General features: G+C 42.5%; 1 protein-coding gene across 1 annotated transcript in view; it reads right to left on the reverse strand.

Annotated features, from left to right (window-relative positions):
- Positions 1 to 5345: 5345 nt before the first annotated feature.
- LOC139544466 (collagen alpha-1(XXVII) chain B-like) overlaps positions 5346 to 21942 on the reverse strand; it is a 205405-nt gene continuing 188808 nt past the window's right edge. Inside the window, exons 51-61 of the mRNA XM_071351593.1 lie at positions 20987 to 21049; positions 18660 to 18713; positions 18531 to 18566; positions 17079 to 17096; positions 16931 to 16957; positions 13449 to 13475; positions 13203 to 13259; positions 12910 to 13078; positions 12406 to 12515; positions 10417 to 10635; positions 5346 to 6401 (exon numbers count right to left, since the gene is read on the reverse strand). Coding sequence (XP_071207694.1) covers positions 6255 to 6401; positions 10417 to 10635; positions 12406 to 12515; positions 12910 to 13078; positions 13203 to 13259; positions 13449 to 13475; positions 16931 to 16957; positions 17079 to 17096; positions 18531 to 18566; positions 18660 to 18713; positions 20987 to 21049 — 927 coding nt within the window. The 3' untranslated portion in view covers positions 5346 to 6254. The remainder of the gene's footprint in view (positions 6402 to 10416; positions 10636 to 12405; positions 12516 to 12909; positions 13079 to 13202; positions 13260 to 13448; positions 13476 to 16930; positions 16958 to 17078; positions 17097 to 18530; positions 18567 to 18659; positions 18714 to 20986; positions 21050 to 21942) is intronic.

A 21942-nucleotide genomic window follows, 5' to 3' on the forward strand; every position in this document is an offset into this window, starting at 1 on the left:
CATATCAAGAAGCTGATTAAATAGCATGAAACCAAGATGGCGTAGCAGTCAGACGTCTTTGTCCTGTCGTGTCCCTTGTATATAGCTTTTTCTTCGCATATTTTCCTAAACCTCAACTTCTAAATACTCTCCTGCAACCCGCCTCACCCAATGTGGCGTGGATCTGCTTTTTTCTAAAGTATTTGTAGCCAGCTAACTACCTACCAGCTATCAGTCAGCAAACCATTGCTAGCGGTCATCAGCTAACCTTTAGCTCGGAAAGCTCTCGCCAGTTCGAACAACGTGATTCAAACCAGAGCATAATGGACCTATTTCTCTCCATATCCCCGGATTCCTACCGCAAACTCTGAACATTTTCATCTGGATCTTCGCAACTAGCTAACCGCAATCCCGGGAGACCACTCCTGGCTTGCGTTTCCATCCCGGAGCAAGCACCAATTAGCCTGACGCTAGCCCGGCCAGGGCTCCTGTGCTACCACCGAAGCCCACTCCTGGGCTAAAATATCCAGACCCCTTCTACTGCAGGTACGGGGCACGGAACTCCGCCGATCCTCTACGACTGGAATACCGACATAATCTGCCCGAGGATTCCAACAGGACCCTCAGGCGCGATGCCCGCTGAAGGCCCATTCTGCTAACCTGCTAGGTCTGCTAGCTACCTAGAGCTACTTGGAACCCTACTAATTCCACGACTGGTCTATCGACGTCACCGCAAGAAGAGGCAAAAACAGACTTACCCCCATCTGCTAGCTTGCTTGGCCCGGTCTGCTAACTACTAGCTTGCCTGCCCCGGTCTGCTAACTGCTAGCCCATGCTAACTGCTTGCTTGCCTGCCCCGGTCTGCTAACTGCTAGCCCTTGCTAACTGCTTGCTTGCTAAACCGGTCTGCTAACTGCTGGCTTGCCAGCCCCGGTCTGCTAACTGCTAGCTTGTTTAGCCCCGGCCTACTACCTGTTAGCATCGGCCTGCTAACAGTCTGAATCGACGTGTCCCCAGTCAGCCCAACCACTCACTGGACCCATATGTTCACTTGGCTACGCATGCCTCTCTCTAATATCAATATGCCTCATCCATTACTGTCCTGGTTAGTGATTACTGTTCTATTTCACTGTAGAGCCTCTAGCCCTGCTCAATATGCCTTAACCAACCATTTTGTTCCACCTCCTACATATGTGATGACATCACCTGGTTTAAACGTCTCTAGAGACTATATCTCTCTCATCATTACTCAATGCCTAGGTTTACCTCCAATGTACTCACATCCTACCTTACCTTTGTCTGTACACTATGCCTTTAATCTATGCTATCGTGCCCAGAAACCTGCTCCTTTTACTCTCTGTTCCGAACGTGCTAGACGGCCAGTTCGTATAGCATTCAGCCGTACCCTTATCCTACTTCTCCTCTGGCGATGTAGAGGTTAATCCAGGTCCTGCAGTGCCTAGCTCCACTCCCACTCCCTAGGTGCTCTCATTTGTTGACCTCTGTAACCGTAAAAGCCTTGGTTCCATGCATGTTAACATTAGAAGCCTACTCCATAAGTTTATTTTACTCACTGCTTTAGCACACTCTGCCAACCCCGTGTCTGAATCCTGGCTTCGGAAAACCACCAAAAACCCTGAAATCTTCATAGCTAACTATAACATTTTCCGCAAAGATAGCCAGCTGAGTTCTGTATTACTATCCAAGTCTGTACCCAAACAATTCGAGCTTCTACTTCTAAAAATGAACCTTTCCAGAAACAAGTCTCTCACTTTTGCCGCTTGCTATAGACCTCCCTCTGACCCCAGCTGTGCCCTCGATACCAAATGTGAATTGATTGCCCCCCATCTATCTTCTGAGCTCGTGCTACTAGGTGACCTAAACTGGGACATGCTTAACACCCCGGCCATCCTACAATCTAAGCTTGATGCCCTCAATCTCACACAAATTATCAATGAACCTACCAGGTACAACTCCAAATCCGTAAACACGGGCACCCTCATAGATGTCATCCTAACTAACTCGCCCTCTAAATACACCTCTGCTGTTTTCAATCAAGATCTCAGCAATCACTACCTCATTTCCTGCATCCGTAATGGGTCTGCGACCAAACGACCACACCTCATCACTGTCAAACGCTCCCTAAAACACTTTTGCGAGCAGGCCTTTCTAATCGACCTGGCCGGGGTGTCCTGGAATGACATTGACCTCATCCCGTCAGTAGATGATGCCTGGCTATTCTTTAAAAGTGCCTTCCTCACCATCTTAAATAAGCATGCCCTTGACATGCCCTTCCTAGAACTAGGAATAGATATAGTCCTTGGTTCCCTCCAGACCTGTCTGCCCTTGACCAGCACAAAAACATCCTGTGGCGTTCTGCATTAGCATCGAATATCCCCCGTGATATGCAACTTTTCAGGGAAGTTGGGAACAAATATACACAGGCAGTTAGGAAAGCTAAGGCTAAGCTTTTTCAAACAGAAATTTGCATCCTGTAGTACTAACTCAAAAAAGGTTCTGGGACACTGTAAAGTCCATGGAGAATAAGAACACCTCCTCCCAGATGCCCACTGCTCTGAGGCTAGGAAACTCTGTCACCCACCGATAAATCCACTATAATTGAGAATTTCAATAAGCATTTCTCTACGGCTGGCCATGCTTTCCACCTGGCTACCCCTACCCCGGTCAACTGCCCGGCACCCTCCACAGCAACCCGCCAAAGCCCCCAACATTTCTCCTTCACCCAAATCCAGATAGCTGATGTTCTGAAAGAGCTGCAAAATCTGGACCCCTACAAATCAGCCGGGCTAGACAATCTGGACCCTCTCTTTCTAAAATTATCTGCCGAAATTGTTGCAACCGCTTTTACTAGCCTGTTCAACCTCTCTTTCGTATCGTCTGAGATTCCCAAAGATTGGAAAGCTGCCGCGGTCATCCCCCTCTTCAAAGGGGGGGACACTCTTGACCCAAACTGCTACAGACCTATATCTATCCTACCCTGTCTTTCTAAGGTCTTCGAAAGCCAAGTTAACAAACAGATTACCGACCATTTCAAATCCCACCGTACCTTTTCCGCTATGCAATCTGGTTTCAGAGCTGGTCATGGGTGCACCTCAGCCAGGCTCAAGGTCCTAAACGACATCTTAACCGCCATCGATAAGAGACATTACTGTGCAGCCGTATTCATCGACCTGGCCAAGGCTTTCGACTCTGTCAATCACCACATTCTTATTGGCAGACTCGACAGACTTGGTTTCTCAAATGATTGCCTCGCCTGGTTTACCAACTACTTCTCTGATAGAGTTCAGTGTGTCAAATCGGAGGGCCTGTTGTCCGGACCTCTGGCAGTCTCTATGGGGGTGCCACAAGGTTCAAGCCTTGGGCCGACTCTCTTCTCTGTGTACATCAATGATGTTGCTCTTGCTGCTGGTGATTTTCTGATCCACCTCTACGCAGACACCATTCTGACGACACTAACCTCCAGACGAGCTTCAATGCCATACAACTCTCCTTCCGTGGCCTCCAACTGCTCTTAAACGCAAGTAAAACTAAATGCATGCTCTTCAACCGATCACTGCCCGCACCTGCTCGCCCGTCCAGCATCACGGCTCTGACTTAGAATACGTGGACAACTACAAATACCTAGGTGTCTGGTTAGATTGTAAACTCTACTTCCAGACTCACATTAAGCATCTCCAATCCAAAATTAAATCTAGAATCGGCTTCCTATTTCGCAACAAAGCATCCTTCACTCATGCTGCCAACATACCCTCGTAAAACTGACCATCCTACCGATCCTCGACTTCGGTGATGTCATCTATAAAATAGCCTCCAACACTCTACTCAACAAATTGGATGCAGTCTATCACAGTGCCATCCGTTTTGTCACCAAAGCCCCATACACTACCCACCATTGCGACCTGTACGCTCTCGTTGGTTGGCCCTCGCTTCATACTCGTCGCCAAACCCACTGGCTACAGGTTATCTACAAGTCTCTGCTAGGTAAAGCCCCGCCTTATCTCAGCTCACTGGTCACCATAGCAGCACCCACTTGTAGCACGCGCTCCAGCAGGTATATCTCACTGGTCACCCCCAAAGCCAATTCCTCCTTTGGTCGTTTTTCCTTACAGTTCTCTGCTGCCAATGACTGGAACGAACTGCAAAAATCTCTGAAGCTGGAGACTCATATCTCCCTCACTAGCTTTAAGAACCAGCTGTCAGAGCAGCTCACAGCACCTGTAAACAGCCCATCTATCTACCTACCTCATCCCCATACTGTATTTATTTATGTATCTTGCTCCTTTGCACCCCAGTATCTCTACTTGCACATTCATCTTCTGCACATCTACCATTCCAGTGTTTAATTGCTATGTTGTAATTACTTTGCCATCATGGCCTATTGCCTTAACTCCCTTATCTTACCTAATTTGCACTCACTGTATATATACTTTTTGTTTTCTTTGTTCTACTGTATTATTGACTGTATGTTTTGTTTATTCCATGTGTAACTCTGTGTTGTTGTATGTGTCAAATTGCTATATGCTTTATCTTGGCCAGGTCACAGTTGCAAATGAGAACTTGTTCTCAACTAGCCTACCTGGTTAAATAAGAAAAGTATTTTTTTAAATTACACAGGTGCACCTTGTGCTGGGGACAATAAAAGGCCACTCTAAAATGTACAATTTTGTCACACTACACAATGCCACAGATGGTTCAAGTTTTGAGGGAGCATGCAATTGTCATGCTGATTGCAGGAATGTCCACCAGAGCTGTTACCAGATAATGGAATGTTAATTTCTCTACTATAAGTCACCCCTAACGTCGTTTTAGAGAATTTGGAGGTACGTCCAACCTGCCTCACAACAGCAGATTATGTGTATGGCATCATATGGGCAAGTGGTTTATAGTGATGTCAACGTTATGAACAGAGTGCCCCATGGTGGCGGTAGGGTTATGGTATGGACAGGCATAAGCTACGGACAATGAACACAATTGCATTTTATTGATGGCTCTATTGGAAATGACCTTTAAATGAATGGGGCACTGCCAAATGTGCTCCACCGATTGAACGCTGCCCTTTTTGCGCATATTCCAAACATATCGCTGAGGGTGCTAGGATAGAACTGGTTTCCATGGGTTTGATGCCATTCCACTCACTCCATTCCAGACATTATTATGACACTGTTCTCCCCTTTAGCAGCCTGCACTGATGCCTACGGTGGAAGCGCATGTGAACGCACAAATCTAGGGCAGAGTAGTGAGAGGAAGGGACTGGTTTGTGATTCAGTATCAGACTGGCTCCATTATAGTGACCCCTAACGGATATACTGCAGAATCTAGAAAATATATTATTGGGTATGCAAGTGTTCAAACCCAGATCCTAAATATTTATTGAAGAACTGAACATTAAACATGGGAAAATGCAAGGCAAACAGACACGTGAAGGCAACAGCATAGATCTTGTTTGGAGATGCATGAGTCATTTGGCTGATATTTTGCAGGTAAATATATATATATTTACAGTTGAAGTCGGAAGACGTGTAGGTCTCATGGGTAAGTAAGGACGTGCTTTAAAAAAATACTTCACACGGGCCAAGAGCAGAGTCAAGCTCCAAAAGGCATACACAAAAAGCCTTCAGCATTTTTAAAGTCCAAAATATTAAATGATCATCTAATTTTCTATTGCACTTGAAGATTATTTCTTTACATAAAATATACATGTATAAAAGTGACGGAATACACATATATATGTACAGTATGTTTAATATTGTTCCCAATTACTTTAATTAATCTCTTGCACAGACTGTTGTTCTTTGGTATTAATTAAGTACACACTGTATGATAACTCACTATAATTCCAAAAGTAGGGGAATTGGCAGTATCGACTTAGCCTGGATGTCCCTTAACTTAAATGTTCACGAGAGACTGTTTGGCAAAGCCTTTTCTCCAAGAAGATATCCACAGCTTGTTTTTAGTTTAAATCATTCCTGAAGAGCAAAAAATAACAAATTGTCTTCTTTAGGAGCTATTAGTGTGAGAACTCCCCCATTCCTCCTTTGCTCTTCTTCTCCTCATTCTCCCCCAGCACCAAAATATCTTCCCTTTATTTCTGCAGTCTGATGAGAGGGGTGATACGGGGGTGTTGAGGGAGGGGTGCAGAGGTCCTTCTTGGACAGTGCTTGAGGGAGGGAGTGGACTGTTCCATTCACCCCAACTGCATGGAGGTTCAGAAGTGAGGGTTCTGCACACACAGCACCACACAGACATACACACCCTTACAGGAAACACACAGGGCCAACCTCCAGGTGGTAGTGTGATCCGAGTGTGGTCTTGGGTAAGTTATAGATGTTAACCACAGGGAGCAGTTTAGGATCCTGGGAGTGGAACACAAAATGGGTCTGGTGCCAGCGTCCATCCTTCATCTGTAATAGAGATACAAAGAAGTCAAACTAAGTCAAGAGTTTCAGATTTTATGATTGATATGTTGTTATTCTATTACTGTTCATAGTGCAGAAAAAATGGAAGTTCAGAGACTACAGTAAGAAGAAGTAGCCCCTTTCTGATACCCTCACTGAGACAGATCAGCTACTGGTCAGATACACTCCCCTCCATATGCATTTGGACAGTGAAGCTAAAATAAAAGAATGTGGCTCTATACTCCAGTATTTTTTATTTGAATTCAAATGTTTTATATGAGGCGACGGTACAGAATGTCACCTTTTATTTGAGAGTATTTTCATACATATTTATTTATTTATTTTATTTATTTTACCGTTATTTTACCAGGTAAGTTGACTGAGAACACGTTCTCATTTGCAGCAACGACCTGGGGAATAGTTACAGGGGAGAGGAGGGGGATGAATGAGCCAATTGTAAACTGGGGATTATTAGGTGACCGTGATGGTTGAGGGCCAGATTGGGAATTTAGCCAGGACACCGGGGTTAACACCCCTACTCTTACGATAAGTGCCATGGGATCTTTAATGACCTCAGAGAGTCAGGACACCCGTTTTAACGTCCCATCCGAAAGACGGCACCCTACACAGAGCAGTGTCCCCAATCACTGCCCTGGGGCATTGGGATCTTTGTTTAGACCAGAGGAAAGAGTGCCTCCTACTGGCCCTCCAACACCACTTCCAGCAGCACCTGGTCTCCCATCCAGGGACTGACCAGGACCAACCCTGCTTAGCTTCAGAAGCAAGCCAGCAGTGGTAAGCAGGGTGGTATGCATCTGTAAGCACATTATGTATCTAGTCCCCCCCCCATGTGAGGAATTCATAAGAATTTGGACTAATTCAATTAACCCAGGATTCCTGAAATGTGAGACCTGTGTTATGTTGACTGTAGTAGAAGAGGAAGAATTTATTGACTTACTGTATGCACTTGTGAAAAGTGTAAACAACTAGTTGCCTCAAAAGACCAGATCATTGAACACCTAGAGAGGAAAAGGATCCTAAAGAACATCACGCTCTGGCTAAGAAGACTTCAAGATTGAACGCTGGTTTTGATGTGACAATTTTAAATGACCGAGAGGGTAATACAGGGAGCACGATGAGATTGGAATCCTCTGCAGTAGCTTCTGAGGATACTACCTTGGACCACTTTCCTGTATTAACGCATCCCACCGACGAGAACCAGTGGACTACTGCGTCTTGCTCTACACCGTCGGAGGCAAAGTGGAATCGAGTTCGAGCTAAGAGAGGAGGAACATTCCAACGTATTCTCCCTCTGCCCTTTCGTCCAGACCTGCGGCTCTCGAACAGTTTTACGGCTCTGAGACCCCCTGACTTCACCGGGGCCCCTCCGACAAGCTCCTCTGGACCTGGTCCTGGGTTACTGAGCCGGCCATCCCCTATAGCTGCTGAGCCTTCTTCCCCACACTTTGTGTGGGATGGACCATTTCAGGTTGTCAGTGATGAGCACGCAGAGGAACTTGAAGCTTTTCACCCTCTCCACTGTGGCCCCGTTGATGTGGATGGGGAGGGGGGGTGCTCTCTCTGCTGTCTCCTGAAGTCCACAATCAGCTTGTTTTGTTGTCGTTGAGGGAATGGTTATTTTCCTGGCACCACTCCGCCAGGGCCCTCACCTCCTCCCTGTAGGCTGTCTTGTCATAGATGGTAATCAGGCCTACCACTGTTGTGTCGTCAGCAAACTTGATGATTGAGTTGGAGACGTGTGTCCTGGGTGAACAGGGTGTACAGGAGGGGGCTGAGCATGCACCCTTGTGGGGCCCCCATGTTGAGGATCAGCGTGGAGGAAGTGTTTTTGCCTACCTTCCCAACCTGGGGTCGGCCAGTAAGGAAGTCCAGGATCCAGTTGCACAGGGTGGGATTCAGACCCAGGGGCTTGGGCTTAGTGAAGAGCTTGGAGGGCACTATGGTGATGAAGGCTGAGCTGTTGTCAATTAACAGCATTCTTACATAGGTATTTATCTTGTCCAGATTGGATAGGCAGTGTGCAGTGCGATGGTGATTGTATCATCCGTTTATCTGTTTGGGCAGAATGGAAATTGTAGTGGGTCTAGGGTGTCGGGTAAGGTGGAGGTAATATGATCCTTAACTAACCTCTCAAAGCACTTAATGATGACAGAAGTGAGTGCTACGGAGTGATTGTAATTTAGTTCAGTTACCTTTGCTTTCTTGGGTACAGGAATAAGGGGGACCTTGAAGCATGAGGGGACAACAGACTGGGATAGGGAGAGATTGAATATGTCCATAAACACCCCTGCCAGCTGGTCTGCACATGCTCTGAGGACGCGGCTAGGGATGCCATCTGGGCCGGAGAATGAGAGCTCACTGTCCTCGTGAGCGGCAGTGGCCGGCATCGGTGGCTCTGTGTTTTTGCTTGAAGCGGGCGAAGAAGGTTTTTTAGCTTGTCCGGGAGTGAGGCGTTGGTGTCCGCAACGTGGCTGGCTTTCCCTTTATAATTTGTGATTGTCTGGAGTCCCTGACACATACGTCTTGTGTCTGAGCCATTGAATTGCGTCTCCACTTTGTCCCTGTACTGTCGTTTTGTTTCTTTGATTGCCCATAGCTGGTCTGTTTGTACACCTTGCCGTGCTTAAATGCGGTGGTTCGCGCTTTCAGTTTTGCGTGAATGCTGCCATCTATCCCCGGTTTGTGGTTTGGATCGTCACAGTGGGAACAACATCCTCAATGCACTTCCTGATGAACTCTGTCACAGAGTCAGTGTATACATCAAAACTTTATTGTCCAGGGACTGAAAGTTAATGAATAATATACTCTGAAGAGGTGGATGATATGCACGCCTCCTGAGTCTGATTAGCAGCCCAGACCTTATTCCTATTCTCTGTCGACAGAGCAGCCCCAGAATGAATGGAATTGCCTCTGGGAGTTCAAACAAAGGATCCAATTCAGGAAAGTTTAATTTCTTATCGAAATTCTGACGAGTGACCGCTGATCTAATATCCAAAAGTTATTTTCGGATGTAGGTAATAATGCCGGAAATATTCTGAGCAAATAATGTAAGAAATAACACAAAAAATAAAATACAGCAAAGTTGGCTAGGAGCTAGAAACATGGCGACATAGCTAGCCAACTTTGCCTCATCTGAGAATAATTTTAGCTACCTATTAACTTAGCAACAGTAGCTAGCTTGCTTTTGGTGGAAGAATTCATTCAACATTTTGTGTGCTGAACTGGTTAGCTGGTTAGCAGCATCACTTTGATTTCATATGAAGTATGTATTGTTTTAACTTCGATTAATTGAGCCTGTTTTAGACAACAGAAGATGGAGTCCTAAAGATGGCGCTGCAATGCTTTGTTATGTCACTTGATTATGAATCTATATTTTTTTTGTTGCTGGAATGGAATGTTCGTATACTGTATTTTTATGTCTCACCATGATTTTTATTAGCTATCTTAAGATGAATGCACTAACTGTAAGTTGCTATAGATAAGAGCATCTGCTAAATGACTAAAATGTAAACGTATTACATGCAGATCTCATATTACTATATTGATACATTTCTTCATGTTTTTTATTTTAATATTGATGTCAATGTATCATTTGTAAAGTTATTTATAAAAAATGTAGTTATTTGTAGATGTGACTGTAAAACCTAGCAGTACTACTTATTTATAGACAAACACATTATTTGTCTCTCTGAAAGGAAGAGAGTGATAGATTTCAAGCAATCATTGAACAACCCCATGTCATGATAAGTAGTGACAACACATCAATCTCTTTAATAAGTTATTTTAACAATAAAAGCTAATTGACCATATCTGAAATGGATACAGTGTATATAGCGTTTTGGAAAGAAACTCTTCATATGGAGGGGAGTATATCTTCCATAACCCTAATGGTTAGAATCAGGGGTAGGGTAGTGTAAACCGATCCTAGATCTGTGGCGAGAGGCAACTTCTACTTCAAGCTCAGAGAGTGCCCTCCACTGAGAGAACATGGCAGCCGTACCCAACAGGAGTCCTCGATGACGTGAGGCTCCATCTCTCCTCCTGCCTCAATGATCTCCCCACTCCACGCCCTGAAATGCACAGACCCCTGTGAAGGAGGCTGGTCCTCAGAGGTCCTCCAGATAGGTACGTTCAGGCAGTGGATGGTCACATGTTGCACCGCCTCCGCGCTCAAGAGATGCAGGAAGTTCATCTGGACACGCCCAACACTAATCTCCAGCTGTCAATAAAGAGGATGAAAGTTGTTCAAAACAAATACAATAATATATCATAATATATAAATATACAGTAGAAGTCGGAAGTTTACATACACCTTTACCAAATACATTTCAACTCAGTTTTTCATAATTCCTGACATTTAATCCTAGTAAAAATTCCCCGTCTTAGGTCAGTTAGGATCACCACTTTATTTTAAGAATGTGAAATGTCAGAATAATAGTAGGGAGAATGATTTATTTCAGCTTTTATTTCTTGCATCACATTCCCAGTGGGTCAGAAGTTTACATACACTTAATTAGTATTTGGTAGCATTGCCTTTAAATTGTTTAACTTCGGTCAAAGATTCGGGTAGCCATCCACAAGCTTCCCACAATAAGTTGGGTGAAGTTTGGCCCATTCCTCCTGACAGAGCTTGTGTAACTGAGTCAGGTTTGTAGGCCTCCTTGTTCGCACACGCTTTTTCAGTTCTGCCCACACATTTTCTATAGGATTGAGGTCAGGGCTTTGTGATGGTCACTCCAATACCTTGACTTTGTTGTCCTAAAGCCATTTTGCCACAACTTTGGAAGTAAGCTTGGGGTCATTGTCCATTTGGAAGACCCCATTTGCGACCAAGCTTTAACTTCCTGACTGATGTCTTGAGATGTTGCTTCAATATATCCACATCATTTCCCCTCCTCATGATGCCATCTATTTTGTGAAGTGCACCAGTCCCTCCTGCAGCAAAGCACCCCCACAACATGATACTGACACCCCCGTGCTTCATGGTTGGGATGGTGTTCTTCGGCTTGCAAGCCTCCACCTTTTTCCTCCAAACAAAACGATGGTCATTATGGCCAAACAGTTCCATTTTTGTTTCCACAGACCAGAGGACATTTCTCCAAAAATACGATCTTTGTCCCCATGTGCAGTTGCAAACCGTAGTCTGGGTTTTATATGGCGGTTTTGGAGCAGTGGCTTTTACATTGCTGAGCGGCCTTTCAGGTTATGTCGATATAGGACTCGTTTAACTATGGATATAGATACTTTTGTACCTGTTTCCTCCAGCATCTTCACAAGGTCCGTTGCTGTTGTTCTTTTCACACCAAAGTACATTCTCTAGGAGACAGAACGCATCTCCTTCCTGAGCGGTATGACGGCTGCGTTGTCCCATGGTGTTTATACTTGCGTACTATTGTTTGTACAGATGCATGTGGTACCTTCAGGCGTTTGGAAATTGCTCCCAAGGATGAACCAGACTTGTGGAGGTCTACAATTTGTTTTCTACAGTCTTGGCTGATTTCTTTTTATTTTCCCATGATGTCAAGCTAAGAGGCACTGAGTTTGAAGGTAGGCCTTGAAATACATCCACAGGTACACCTCCAATTGACTCAAATGATGCCTATCAGAAGCTTCTAAAGCCATGACATAATTTTCAGGAATTTTCCAAGCTGTTTAAAGGCACAGTCAACTTAGTGCATGTAAACTTCTGACCCACTGGAATTGTGATACAGTGAATTCTAAGTTGAATAATCTGTCTGTAAACAATTGTTGGAAAAATGACTTGTGTCATCCACGAAGTAGATGTCCTAACCGACTTGCCAAAACTATAGTTTGTTAACAAGAAATTTGTGGAGTGGTCGGCGCATTTGACAAATAACATTTGATTTGAAACTCTTTTGCCAATTGAATGGAAACCTAGCTACTATTCATGAAATACTGTGGCATCATCTATTCAGTGTGACTGGTTGTAGTATAACTGGTGATGTATGACCGGTTATGTCTGCAGTACCTTGGACACCGTTACAGGTTTTAGGCAGGTCTGCCCTCCACCTGTGAAGTTACAGGTGACCTCTATTGTATCTGAGGAGTAGCCCAGGTTTGGGTCAATCCAATAAGTGCCTAGGGAGAGAAAAGAGTCAGTTACTAAACACTCTTTCCCATTCTTCTTCTCCCTCTTGTGTGCACATACAGTACATGCATGCATGCGTGCACACACACACACATCTGTCCTCTCACCATGTAAGCGCGCACACACACACACACTCACACACACATCTGTCCTCTCACCATGCAAACGCACACACACACACACACACACACACACACACACACACACACACACACACACACACACACACACACACACACACACACACACACACACACACACACACACACACACACACACACACACACACACACACACACACACACACACACACACACGCATACACACACACCTGTCCTCTCACCATGCAAGCGCACACACACACACACAGATCTGTCCTCTCACCATCGCTCATTTTCTGTTCACAGCTGTGGAGGTCCCTGCAAATGCGGGCGGGGTTATCGCTGGTGCCCAGTGGATTTTTCAGGCTCTGGATCAGGTCACTAAGGTAGTGGATGGTCTTAATGATCTCTGTAACATGGTCTAGCATAGGCAGGTCCATAACTAGCCAATTCTGCACAGGGATAGAAAAATGAATTTGTAGCAGTCTACAGTCAATCAAAAAAACATGAATGGATGACTATACATGAGAATAAATGGCTATGTTCACAGCTTGTTGAGGGTATCATGGCACTGACCTCAGTCCTAAGTGGGGTGTTTATAGACTCAAACACCTGAAGGGAACCGTCCTGTTTCTGAATAAGAAAACGGGGCACAGACAACATAATGTAACATTACACTGTCATAGGACGTACTGTATAGGAAGACAACGTGTTCGGTGCTGTAGTGATGGCCATAGTCAATAGTGCCATAGTCACAATAGCTAATGTTTTGGTGAAAGGTCTAGTGTATTTAGTGTATTGAAGAGATGTACAATAACTTACAAATGACAGAGGGACACCGGGAGGACCCTAGAGAAAATAAAACAACCAGTCAGGAGGAATAACGCTACAGATCACCTAAAGTAACACAGATGGAGTATGCTCCATCACAGTTGGATTGCAGGAACTATCAAGAAATGAGCCCTTATAAAGTACTAATCTTGCAATGTAGTCCTTGATTAGGCCCATCTGAATTCTTCAGTTGGAGGTTTCCTTAAGTTGTTCTGCGTCCAACCTGTTATCTTTGGCAAAATATTCTCTTTAAAAAAATTGTATCAACAGCTTTTGTGTGTGATAAAAAAATTATCAGTCACAATAGTGGTTCGCGATGCTACTTTCCAACATGCTAAGAGCAGGGAGTTTTGAGAATGCACTGTGAACTAAGCTGTTTTTATGAAAATGGAGCCCTTCAAAATTGAATTTGAGAGCAAATTAGGGTAACACGTTACATAACCATGTCAAAATACTGTTAGACTCCAGGTGAGAGTAATTGGATGCGTGGTGGGACCAGAAAAGAAGATGAAGAATCGTTCTCGGCGCGCCTGCCTTGACCGCCTCAAATAGCCGACCAATCACCCTGTCACCAACCCTTAGTAAAAATTGGAAAAAATGGTGTTTGACCAGATACAATGCTATTTTACAGTAAATACATTGACAACAGACTTTCAGCACGCTTATAGGGAAGGACATTATTGGCTGAGAGAAATTTATGAATAAAAGATTGTGGGGGCTGTTTTGTTAGACTTCAGTGCGGCTTTTGACATTATCCATCATAGTCTGTTGCTGGAAAAACATGGCTTTATACCCCCTGCTATATTGTGGATAAAGAGTTACCTGTCTAACAGAACACAGAGGGTGTTCTTTAATGGAAACCTCTCAAACAAAATCCAGGTAGAATCAGGAATTCCCCAGGGCAGCTGTCTAGGCCACTTACTTTTTTCAAATTTTATTAATGACATGCCGCTGGCTTTAAATAAAGACTAAACTGCTTGGAGTAACCATGGATTGTAAACTGTCATGGTCAAAACATTTTGATACAACAGTAGCTAGGATGGGGAGAAGACTGTCCATAATAAAGTGCTACTCTGCATTCTTAACAGCACTATCAGCAAGGCAGGTACTACAGGCCCTAGTTTTGTCGCACCTGGACTACTGTTCAGTCATGTGGTCAGGTGTCACAATGAGTGACTTAGGAAAATTGCAATTGGCTCAGAACAGGGCAGCACGGCTGGCCCTTGGATGTACACAGAGAGCTAACATTAATACTATGCGTGTCAATCTCTCCTGGCTCAAAGTGGAGGAGAGCTTGACTTCATCACTACTTGTATTTGTGAGAGGTATTGACATGTTGAATGCACCAAGCTGTCTGTTTGAACTACTGGCACACAGCTTGGACACCCATGCATACCCCACAAGACATGCCACCAGAGGTCTCTTCACAGTCCCCAAGTCCATAACAAACTATGGGAGGCGCACAGTACTACATAGAGCCATGACTACATGGAACTCTATTCCACATATTGTAACTCATGCAAGAAGTAAAATTAGATTTAAAAAACAGTTAAAAATACACCTTATGGTACAGCGGGAACTATGAAGCAACACAGACACATGCATACAAACACATGATAACATACACATGGATTTTGTTTTGTATATATGTGGTAGTAGAGTAGGGGCCTGAGGGCACACACTTAATGTGTTCTGAAATCTGTTATGAATGTATTGTAATATAAAAAAATGTATAACTAATTTAGCTGAACCCCAAGAAGAGTGGGGATTCATAATTAATACAAAGTTACAACAGCTGACATAACATGTCATAACCTGACATAATATAGCCATAACATTGTCATGACCCATTTATAGTGCTCCCGAGTGGCGCAGCTGTCTAAGGCACTGCATCTCAGTGATAGAGGCGTCACTATAGACCCTGGTTCGATTCCAGGCTGTATCACAACCGGACAAATTGGGAGTCCCATAGTGCGGCGCACAATTGGCACAGCGTCGTCTGGGTTAGGGTTTGGCCTGGGTAAATCATTGTAAATAAGAATTTGTTCTTAACTGACTTGCCTAGTTAAATAAAGGTTAAATAAAATAAAGAAAAATAAATAAATATTTAGACCTGTTATGACACCTACATAAGAGTGTTCTTTATTTCCCTGACAAGAACTTTCCTTTTGTTTGAAACTTTGTTGTTGTTGTAATTCTTTAAAGTAATTTTTTTTCCATCATATTTTAAATAACTTGTAGAAAATAAGCTTTCTGACCATCTTGTTTACTTGGACTAAGAAAATACACTTTATGGCACTGTCAAGAAACATTATGACCATCATAATCATATAAGCCAGATAGGCCTATCTCGTACATGCCCTTATATCAGTCATCTGTCAAAAAGAGAGTGTCTTGTCCTCCTCCTGAAATCTGCTACTGCATTCATCCCAGTTATCAGCAACTGAGCATTGGGGTAGGTGTATGTCTGACATCAATGTGTGTGCAATTACAATGATAGTTTAATATGGTACATTTCCCAAAAATGTATTCAACATAAACACACTGTTGACACGTAGGCTACGGTGTAATTGACTGTTTTTCCTTGTGTGCATGTTTTGTGGGTATTGTTATGTTGTTATATTAACTAACTACGTGGTAGGTTTTGTGTGTTTTTACACTCTTATGTAGTTGTCATAACCAGCCATAAAATAACTACCGTGGTAGGTTTCGTGGGTTTTTACACTCTTATGTAGGTGTCATAACCAGCCATAAAATAACTACCGTGGTAGGTTTTGTGGGTTTTTACACTCTTATGTAGTTGTCATAACCAGCCATAAAATAACTACCGTGGTAGGTTTTGTGGGTTTTTACACTCTTATGTAGGTGTCATAACCAGCCATAAAATAACTATGTGGTAGGTTTTGTGAGTTTTTACACTCTTACGTAGGTGTCATAACCAGCCATAAAATAACTATGTGGTAGGTTTTGTGGGTTTTTACACTCTTACGTAGGTGTCATAACCAGCCATAAAATAACTATGTGGTAGGTTTTGTGAGTTTTTACACTCTTACGTAGGTGTCATAACCAGCCATAAAATAACTACCGTGGTAGGTTTTATGTGTTTTTACACTCTTATGTCGGTGTCATAACCAGCCATAAAATAACTATGTGGTAGGTTTTGTGAGTTTTTACACTCTTACGTAGGTGTCATAACCAGCCATAAAATAACTACCGTGGTAGGTGTCGTGGGTTTTTACACTCTTATGTAGGTGTCATAACCAGCCATAAAATAACACAATATATGTCAACAGGTGTAAACATGTGTCATGACAGTGTTATGACCATATTATAACAGGTTATGACGTGTTATGTCAGCTGTTATGACATGGTTATAACGTGCTGTGACGCTGGGTGTCAAGTGAAGTGTTAGCCAAATTAGGTTAATACACTAACAAAGTATGCTAGATTGAGTTAGGAAGGTGAAGACTTACTGGAGGTCCCGGTGGTCCTGGATGCCCCTGTGAAACAACAAAATCACAAAACATCTCAATCCATTAGTTATAAATGCCTTTTTTAAGGCATTGTAGGGTTTTTAAATCAGTTTCATTATTTAAAACATCCTGCACTGCAAACACATACCTTTGGTCCTTGTAATCCCTGTTGATGAGCAAGAGGGAAAGAGAAAAAAATACGTAAATTCTGGGTACACTCAGGAAAAAAAGGTACCTACAGTAGTTGTCACTGGGGTACCCTACTTGTCACTGAGGTGGTACCCTGTAAGGTACGTCAATATTATACCTTTAGTCAGCGGTATATCATATTACTTATTACCCTTATAGGTTGTATTTGCAAAGAGGCAATTGTGTACCTCTTGGGTGACGAAATAGCACCTTTCTCACAGGTACAAATGTGCACCTACAGAAATGGTACACATTAGCTTTTTTAGGGTGCCACTACAGCCCTTTTGATAGACTTTTATTTAACAAGGGAAAAACACATTGAGATTAATTAAATAAATAGCAAATATTATATACACAATCAAACAAAACAAACACATTTATAAATATAAAAATCCCTAGCCTTTCTCCTAAACTGACCCAGAGACAACACCACATCCAAATGAAACATTACTTGGAGATTATTCCACATGATAGGGGCCTGGTAGGAAGAGGTTATTTTTAAGTGACAAGAATGCTGTAAAATGCCTGTTTAAACATTCTACATCCTTTTTCCTTTCTTTTTTTATAACACGCCGAGAAAAACAATTAGATATTGTAAGGAAAATGTCGACTCAACAACATTTGATATTAACAATGTAAGTCGCTCTGGATAAGAGCGTCTGCTAAATGACTTAAATGTAATGTAAATGTAAACAATAGCTTTTTTTTTATATTCTCATGCGCTTACATAAATCCTTTAAAAAGACTACAGAGCTGCAAGTGGACAATACCCAGAAAACATGACCACATTGGCCCTGTTGGATATTCTGTGGGCATGGACTAGCTCCACCAGCAACACCAGTCCAGCACAGCCTAGCCCACACCAGCTTAACATGTGCTAGCACATGCTGGGCCAATTATTAGGTGGGTAACATAGCATGGGCCAAATGGGGAAGCCCACACTGGCCCCTAATGTGTTAGATGGGGTGAGTGTTTTATTCTGTTCTACTTGATAATGTAGCGGCGGGGGCTCATTAGAATATTTGGGGCGTGGTTTGCTTCCAGTTATTTTGTACAGCTGTTACTGAGAGTGTCATTCCAGATTGTACACTGCCATTTCAGTAGTCTTAATAAAGAACTTGAGTAAGTGCATGTGACACATAAAAGTATCTTACATAGTAACCTACTATGTTGATTTTTGGATACAATGCGAATCTGTTAAAACGGATCAATTGTCATAAGGTTGGGCCTATACCATGAGCTCATATTAGAACCCAAATGGCCCTCACCAGAGGAGGGCTTCCCTCAGCAAAGGACCAAATGTGTCGTTATTGGAGCAGACTGAATCAGTGAAGTGAAACAATACTAAAGTTGACCTTGGATTCCAGAGTAGGTATAGTAGTTAGGGGGGTTTGAGTACTGAAGTACTTACCATCTCTCCACGGCTCCCCTTGTCTCCTTTAGGGCCCTGAGGAGATACGTGTATAGTCAGAATGATGAAGGATAGCAAGCAGCCATACCTAAATAAATATTGTTTAATTGATATGGACAAAATACTTACTGGACTTCCATCGGGCCCAATAATCCCCATCGGACCCATTACTCCACCTCTACCCTGGAGATGGAAGGAAAGAGGAAGAGAGTGATGAGTTCACGTCAATCTATAGCCCTGTTTATATCTGGTGCTAACATGCGTCCTTTGTTCCTGACTTCGTCCACATTCTGATTGTGCACACGTTTTGAGACTGGTGTAGACGATTAAAAGACTCCAGAGGCAGTCGGGAATGCATTGTGTCTGGATATCTTACAAGTGTAGATGGATCTAGACAGTAAAACCCTTTAAATCATAATTGAGCCCTACAGACGAAGAACTGGATGTGCTTTTTGCATTTTCATTAAAAAAAAATCTCACACCAAATACAAACATACAAATACGAACAACGACTTTCAGACGCAGACAAACAACGACAACATCTCATAAGCCCAGACCCCATCCCTAGGGCCTGCATTATTGTCTGCCATGTGGCCTTAAATTGTACCAATTTGTTTTTCTCAGTCGCCCAGGCAATTTAAATATTTCAAGAATAAATCAATTGTTTTTCCATTGTGTTAATGATGGCGGATTGATTTCCACGATTTTCATACATTTTTTTCAAGATCAGTGAGGTGAAGAGAATCGTCCATCCCAGTGGGTATCTCACTACACCACCATATGCCATATCTTGAAATATGCAGACAGACGGATTAAAAGTAAATTTACATTGTAATACTTCTGACAGACAACTTCCTAGCTCCGTCCCATAATTTGGGGACTTTATTGCATTCCCAGAAAGAATGGATTACTGAGTCATTGTAAATAAAAAGGTGTTCTTAACTGACTTGCCTAGTTAAATAAAGGTCAAATAAAATATATCAAAAATAGTTTTATACTTAAGACATATGACTCTAACGTTGTGCCTTTTACATTTTCAGATTTTTTAAACATCATTATCTGATGACTGTACCATCAAGAATTGTGAACAGATATAGAAGTAGATAGTAGTGTTACGGCTCTCGTTTGTTGAAGGAAGAGTGGACCAAAGCGCAGCGTGGAATGTGTTCGTGATTCTTTTATTTCAAAAACACTCAAACAAAATAACAAATGTGAAAACGAAAGCGCACAGTTCTGTCAGGCAGAAAACACGAAACAGAAAACAAGATCCCACAACCTAATGGTGGGGAAAAGGGCTGCCTAAGTATGATCCCCAATCAGAGACAACGATAGACAGCTGCCTCTGATTGGGAACCACACTCGGCCAAAAACAAAGAAACAGAAGACATAGAATGACCACCCAAATCACACCGTGACAAGTAGAGGTTGTGTCATTTCAGGTGGTGTAACATTCTAACTCCAAATTATTTATATTGTTTATACAAATGCAACTGCATCAGCTGTTCAAAATAATAAAACATGGAGATATTGTTCTTCTGTAAGAACAATATTATCCTGCCCTCTAAAATCATTGACAGGTGGCACCATTGACTTATGGCGTTAATATGTCTTAAAATAAATATTATTTAGAAAAAAATTGTGAAATTATTTGCATACAAGGAAATCTGGAGACAATGCGGACACTGTGGACAAATTAGAGACACATTTTAACACCATGTGTAGACGCAACAAACCTTGATCAGATAGTGATTGGATAATAATGATGAGTAGTTTTGAAGAAACTTGTGTGTCACTACTGTAGTCAAAAAATAGTTCTTAATATTCCGGGAAACTTTATGAATTGTATCTGAATTGAAATTTCTTGGTAAAAATGTGTAGCACTATTTTAGATATTTTAGAATATAAGATATTTTATGGATACTGTCCCTGACCTTGGTTCAAATAGCTTATTTTTCTTTCAAAAGAGACCAAGGTACAATTGCGCTAACTGACATCGGTTTGAAAAAAATCTGTGTTCGTACATGGTATAACCAATAAAGTGTTCAAGAGGGTAGGTTCGCACACAAGGTAGACATAGTACAATATCTTCTTTATGCAATTTTAATATATTTTCTCTAGCAGCAGCAAGGGAAATACTTTTTCACACAGATGTTTCAGACAAAGCTTTCTCCTGTGTGTGCAATCAATAAACCCATCACAGAATAGTCCCAAAAGTGCAAACCCAGCCCCTCTGGCACTTAAGGCAGGCTAAATCAAACAGATTAAGCCTAGTCCTAGACTAAAAAGCAAACTCAAAAACCCTTCCTCCAGAGTTCTTTTTCGTCTAGGACTAGGCTTGAGCTGTGTCCGGGAAACTAAACCTCAAAGTATTTGAAAGAAAACAAATACTACTTGAACCCAGGTTTGGTAGAGCCAGCATGCCGTAAATTACTGGTCTACAAAAGGCCTCTACTTACCATTGTGCCCTGTGGCCCTTTTGGTCCCTGTATGCCTTTTGGTCCCAAGTCACCTGGAGGCCCCTGGAAACATCAATGACAAACATTTATACAATCAGTATAACTTCCTGTGCAACACATGTATTACACCCCCCCCCCCCCCCCCCCCCCATTTAAAGTATAGTAGTGATTTTAAACTATCACCCCATTTCAAGGATTCCTTATCTAGCTAAGATTATTGAATCCTTGATAAATGTACAACTTTGTTATTTTTTTTCCTGAGAAATATATTGTAACGACCCTGGGTTTATAAGCGCAGATATCGACGCTCGAGCATGCTTTTGGGGCACAGTCGATAGCACGCTGGACTTCGGGCTAGAAGGTCGAGGGTTCGAGACCTGCTCCCTGCTTGTTTCATTACAGTATTTTGAATGTAAACTAATCAGGGTTTAGGCCTGGGCATAACACTATTAGAGCAACCACTTTAGTTGTTAATGAACTTGTCAATGCTTTAGACACTAAAATGAAATGTGCTGCTTTGTTTGTGGAGAAGCTTTTGATAGTGTTGATCATGCTATTTTATTGAATAAGTTGTCCTCGATAGGCATGAGCTCTGATGCCTGTTCATGGTTTCATGATTATCTTAGCGACAAAACTCAGGACATCGTGATTGATGAGGTCCAAATTTCTTGGACAGAAAGGTACAGAAAGGTGTACCACAGGGGCCGATACTAGGACCTGTTCTTTTCACTATTTATATAAATGATGTTGGTCAATCTGTTAAAAATTTTACATTTAATCTATATGTGGATGATACTATTATGTACACAATTGCTCCGACTGCTGAACTGGCTCTGACAAGGCTACAGTCTGATTTTGCAGTTTTGCAGGACGCCCTTACTGTTTTAAAACTCGTATTTAATACAGGCAAAACTAAATACATGTTGTTTTCAGGTTCTCGTAACACTGTCTCAGAT

This window comes from Salvelinus alpinus, chromosome 18 (assembly GCF_045679555.1).
Source record: "Salvelinus alpinus chromosome 18, SLU_Salpinus.1, whole genome shotgun sequence".
In the NCBI taxonomy this organism is placed as follows: Eukaryota; Metazoa; Chordata; class Actinopteri; order Salmoniformes; family Salmonidae; genus Salvelinus; species Salvelinus alpinus.